The following is a 6,000-nucleotide window of genomic DNA, read 5'->3' as shown; positions in this document are numbered from 1 at the left end:
TCACCAAAAATTGATTAACCTTTATACTTGATTAGACACATCAAACAGACACCTTTCTGTAAGAGGAATGATCCGTTAAAGCTCAAACAACCAAGAGAGAGATATTTTCTTAAGTCTTCATGTGATTTAAAAGGTTATGAGTATGGAAGAGTTGCCTCGCTTGAAGAGCTTCTACTTTAGAGGATGACTTTCCTTCAGACTTCACTCTTCAGAGGTTGATCACATCAGAGTCCTCTTCTTGGCTTCTAAAGCTTTAGAGTCTAGGTCACCAGAGGCTGACTTTATTCAGAGTTGACTCCTTCAGGGTCTGGATCTCCATCAAAGGAAGAATCTTCAAAGGTGATCTTCAGAGCCAGAGTATGGCCTTTAGATTCAGATTCCTTAAGAATTTCTTCATTTATTCTTAATGATACAATCTTGCATACTTGAACATATGTTAGAGTACTTAATTGTTCTTTAAATACTTTGTTATCATCACAACCCAAGGGATATGATATTAACCATTTTTGTTCCAACAATCTCTCTCTTTTTGATGATGACAAACAAAAATATTTAAGAATAATGGTTGTTAATTTAATTAACTTGTTGACTTTAGGATCAGAGGTCTGTAAGCTCACCATGAGTCTGATAGTCCAGAGAGTGAGATTTGTAAGCTCACCCTAAGTAATATCCATGTTAGTTGAATTCCTTTAACATATTTTTCAGAAATTGTATTAAGCAGCAGTAGAATGATCATCATATTTAGGTGCTTAAATACTCTATGTCTCTCCCACTTTTGTCATCAATAAAAAGATAAATAAAAGCACAAAAGATACTGAAAACAAGTTTTTCATTAACCAAAAAAATGAAGGAAATGTTCAAAAAGATAAAAATAAAGGATGACTAAATCCTAGAGCCTAAGGTTTCTTCAGAAGCACCAGAACTGCTTTCAGATTAGCTCTGATGATATCTTGTCAGGCATTCATAACCTTCATCCTATCATCAATCTCTTTCTGCTTGATAGACATGGCTTCTTGATTAGCAACAACATAGGACAACTTTTCTTCCATAAGCTCTTGTCTCTAACTGGTAGAGGCAACAGACTCTAAAGAGACATACTTCATATTCTGAAAAACTGATACAATAGAGGTTGTGAGAGAATCCCATTTAGCAACATAAGCTGATGGGTCAAAAGTTGTGGTTCACTCAGCAACCCGATTTTGAACTCTATCAAAGAAAATAGTTTTGATTTCTTTTAGTTGGGCTTGGATATAGGGTGGAAGAGGTGGAATATATGTTTGAGGGTGCCCCGATTGTAAGGGAATGAATAAGATTTTTATGCCAAACTCTGATACAACATCTATTCTTTTGGGGGATGAGGGGTGATGGTCAGACAGATAGTTCTCTTGGACATTTTGGTTAAGGTTGGTTTCGGTTTGAGGTTGGTCCAAAGAAACTTGTTTTTTTTTCAATTTGAGGTTCAAAGGTAACTTAAACTTTAGATTGATTCGGAACAAGACTAGGTTCTGGTTCTGGAGTAGATTTAGGTGATGGTTGGGGTGTAGGTTGAGATGAGGTTTTAGGTGTAGGTTGGTGTTCTGATTGAGTTTCAGATATAAGTTTATATGAAGGTTGAGTTTTTGGTGGAGATTTAGGTTTTGGTGGATTTAGGGTTGCATGTTTAGCTTCATTCGGAACAGATAAATTATTCTTTTAAGAAGTTGCATCAGCAGAGCATGCTTGGTTAGTATGTAGGTCTTGAGGGGTGAAGGTTTGAAGAGAGATAGCTTGGATAGGTCAGATAAAAATAGGTGATAGAGTCACATGTCTGAGATTAAGAAGAGCAATGAACTCAGCTTCTTCAACTTCTGACTCAGAGCTAGAAGAGGGTTTCCCACTAGAAACATCTATTGGGGCTGTAAGCATGGTGTTCAGAGGTGTTAGTTATTCAGAATTAGAAAAGTATGTTAGTTATTTCTAGTCATCAGTGGATTCACCAGCAAGATATTCAGAATCATCTAGATTACTAGATTTTTCTAGAATCTAGATGTTAAGAGTTGGGTTAGGAGACTCCACCATAGATTCTGATTGTTGAATAGGTGATAAAGTGTGTCTTGGATAAGGTTTGGGTGAAGTGTTGGGTGAGGGTGTTTGTGATTTTTGATTTAAGGTGGAATAATTAAAACAATCTTCAAAGATAAAGTTTAGATTGCTACTTGTCATATCAGTCTCCACAACATCTGGACTAGCTTGATTCTCTTCACCGGCAGCTTCAGAGGCAAGGTTAGTAGAAGCTTCTGATACAACTTTATTTGGTAAACTAGAAGCTTCAGCTTCAGAGGCTCCTTCAACAAACTTCAAACCAACAATGACTTCAGCAACTTGGACTTTAGTAGTCTCTAAAACTTCTCCTCAAGCAACAACTTCTTCCAACAGATCATCAGAGGTTGTAGGCTATTTTTTTTTGCATGTTTCAAGAGATCAGAGGCTAACATTTGAGCTCCCTTTAGAATAGATCCTTCTACAACCTTCTGGGCTCCAGCATCTGTAACCCTTTTCCTCTAGACAAAAGATATCCCATCTTCCTCTTCTTTTTCTTCCTCTTCCTCTTCCTTTTCCTCTTCAACTTCAGCAGGAATAAACATCTTCCTTAACTTCTTCTTTGCAGGTGCATCAGATGTGAAAGAATAAGAAGATACCTTCAGAGGAGTTCTTCCACTTCTTGTCTTAGAGGGCATCAAAATAGTGGATGCAACTACCTCTTCAACTTCTTTCTCAATCTCCTTATGTTGCACAACCTTCTTCTTAGGAGGCTTCTGAACTTCCTCTGGACCTCAGAAGCCACTTACTTTCTCTTTTTAGAGGGTATGTGCTTGTCAGCTGGTTCATTTGGTAATTCTTCATATCTCAGAACCACACCAGCTTCTTTTCTTGCCATCTCAAACTATATCCTAATTACCTAAGGATTGTCATGCTTGGTAATCACGGGATAATCCTCAAGATAATCAATTTTAGCACTTCTAACTCTAGGAGGCTCTTAAGATACCACCACTTCACTCTTTTTCAGAAGCCTCATGTTTTCTAGAATAGAAGCAAAAAGAATGTTCCCATGGATTTCCTCTAGATCTTCATTATCAGAAACATTTTTAAGGGCATCAGTCAGACGACTATAATGAAACAGTTCAGACAGAAGTCTAGCATATAGTACATTCTTCTTATTGCGCTTCTTACTTTCCTTGATAGCCTCACAAAGATGATTTAAGATGTAAGTAGGGAGATTTATTTTATCTTCATTGACCAGTAAAAAAAATGAAGTGTTTGTGATCTATGAAATTTGATCAATGCTGCCTTCTCTAGGGATCAGACAACCAATGAGAATTTTAAACAGAAGCTTGAAATTAGTCTTCATGTTCTTGACCTTTCCAAAGTCTGAAGAAGAACATGTATCTTTAGAAATCTCAAATAAACTTGCTTTAATGGAATCGACTTTAGGAATTCTTTTTTGTGTTCAAAATGAACCTTCTAGTGTTTGTCACCCTCAGAAGCTTGGCAATAATCCTCTGAGTGATGGTTACATCAACACCCATCACCGCTGACCTAATCTCCACTTCTTCAAATTCCTTCATACCCATTTCCTTTCTTCTCCTTCAAGGATTTGTCATTCTGCACTTTCATATTTTGTTGCATCAAGTCCATCATAAACTTCAGCCATAACCCAGAAGCCCCTTACTAGATGGGGGTAAGTTGGTCCATTTAGAAAATAAAAAAACGAAGACCATTCTTGTACTCTGAAGAAACTCCAGAGGTCATAACCATTATGATTGAAGGAGTCAAAATTAACAATTTGTTCCACTATTAACTTCAGATCCTCCTTCTTGATATTGATGGTTCTAGGTTTGATAGTCATACTCTTGCCATATTCGACATTCATGCATGCATTTTGAGAAGACGATGACGCCATTGCAAAATGGTTTTAGGGTTTATTTTAAAATGGGTTGTTTTTTATAGGAGGTTTGAGAAAACAAAAGTGTCGGAAGTGATATATATATATATATATATATATATATATATATAGAGAGAGAGAGAGAGAGAGAGAGAGAGAGAGAGAGAGAGAGGTGCGTCTGATATAAGTATAATGTTTTGAGTGAAAATAAATTTGATCAAAATAAAACTTAAGGACAAAGGTGGCAGGGGTGCACAATATCTAAGACAAAACATCATTATCTGATGGTGTTTTATCAGCAGTTACAATCCACTTGTCAGAAGATGTTTCAGATTTATGACTCGTAAGTAAACAGGTGCTAGAGGCATTTGAAATTTTGTGTCCACTTGTGTGCATATTAGAGGCAGTTAATCGTATTTTGGGTTTCAGAGGTTGAGATGCTTCAGAGGCTATTATTCACCAAAAGCTAGTTCAGAGCTTCTGATCATAGTAGCTTCTGAACATCATCAGGCTCTGCTTCTCCAATCAAATGTAAGCACAAATTTGAAAAGATTTTTAAGATGCTTGACTTTGATATATAATAAGATTCTTTGTAGAAGTAGTATTATCATAGTGAAGTGTAATTCTACTTTCATAAATATGAAGTTCTTCTAACTGATATTAGAATATCAGGATTAGAAACTGTTAAATAAAAACAACAAAATATCCATACCTTTCTTTATGCAGCTTCTGATATGATATTGAGATTGTTCTAGAGGAACTACATTTTTCCAACAATGCTCAATTGATAACTATCAAGAGTCTTTTCAGACCCCATATCGACTGGATAAACTTTATAGATTGGTTAAGCATCAAAAGTACCAGCTCTGATTGATCAGCTTCAGTCCTCCCAGTACCCGTGATATTTTCTTACCGGTTTCTTCCAACTCCACATTTTCTTCCTCCTTCTGAGTTGGGATTTTGAACATAGGTCTTTTTGCTGTTATAAGTTATAAGCGGCCATTGTCCCGGAACTAGAGTTGTTGCTTTGTTCTTTCTTTTTAACATATCTGTAACAAAAATAATCTCACTCTTTAGTACCTATACTCTTATGGGTCCTTTGAGGTTAGTTTTACTGATATTCCTCTTATTTTAAGCCTTTGCTTTGTATTAAGGCTTTGGATTATTCAAGACTTTGGATTTAAAAGTTTGTTGTCTTGAATGGGCCTTATTCTTATGTTCTAGACCTTTCAAAACCTTGTAACTGAATGTCTTGGGTTGTATCTTCTTGAGGCCCTTTGACTTTGAGGTCTTAGATTCTGTTTATTTTAGAACCTTTGACTTAAGAATCATTGGTTCTGATTTTTTCAGAGCTTTTGACCATGAGATCTTAGGTCCTGATCTCTTCATAACTTTTGATTCTACATTTATAAGTTCTCATTGGTTTAGACCCTTAACATTAACAACAGACACAAATTGAGAATACATCCCTTTTTGAATAGAGCTAGAAGAAGAAGGATTTGATGGTTCAATCAAGGTTTCATTCCTTGGATTACTTTTTTTGGGTGATAACCAAGACCTTCTCCTTTTCTCTTACTTATTCCATATATCATGGAAGCAAGTTTATTTCTTTCAAAACCAGTTATGATAAATTATTGAAGAATCATTTCATGCTCACTCAAGGGTTTATCAGACACTTTATTTACTTGAGCAATATGATTTCTTTCAAGAGGTTTAGTTTTATTTTGAGATGCTTCTAGTTCATATTTCAAAAGATCATATTGCTTTTTCAATATTCTCATGTGCCTGGCTTTATGCTGACATCTGTCCATAAGATCTTGACAAAAAGTAATTATATCATATCTAATAAGTCTAGAGAATGCCTCATCAACATCCTCTGAATCTGAGTCAGAATCAACTTCTGAGTCTGAGAATGTTGAAGCCACCAAAGCAAGATTGGCTTCTTCTTTATTCTCATTATCTTCTTCTTTATTATCAAGTTCATCCCATGTTTCCATGAGACTTTTCTTGAACTTACTTCTGAAGTTGTTCTTTTGGAAGCTGTAGCGGTAAATCCATGACCATTAAGCTATGGATAA

General features: G+C 35.8%; 1 protein-coding gene across 1 annotated transcript; it reads right to left on the bottom strand.

Moving 5' to 3' along the window:
• Positions 1 to 1,470: 1,470 nt before the first annotated feature.
• On the bottom strand, positions 1,471 to 5,919 carry LOC127129906 (uncharacterized). Its single transcript, XM_051059011.1, has 5 exons — positions 5,724 to 5,919; positions 3,026 to 3,267; positions 2,196 to 2,334; positions 1,804 to 1,895; positions 1,471 to 1,689 (listed from the first exon to the last, which is right to left on the bottom strand). Exons 1-5 carry the CDS (start codon positions 5,917 to 5,919, stop codon positions 1,471 to 1,473), a joined length of 888 nt encoding a protein of 295 aa, XP_050914968.1.
• Between the last annotated feature and the right edge of the window lie 81 nt (positions 5,920 to 6,000).

The sequence above is a fragment of the Lathyrus oleraceus genome, chromosome 3 (assembly GCF_024323335.1).
Source record: "Lathyrus oleraceus cultivar Zhongwan6 chromosome 3, CAAS_Psat_ZW6_1.0, whole genome shotgun sequence".
NCBI classification, from domain to species: domain Eukaryota; kingdom Viridiplantae; phylum Streptophyta; class Magnoliopsida; order Fabales; family Fabaceae; genus Lathyrus; species Lathyrus oleraceus.
The sequence above is the reverse complement of the archived record's forward strand: the minus strand, read 5'-3'. Positions and strand labels throughout refer to the sequence as shown.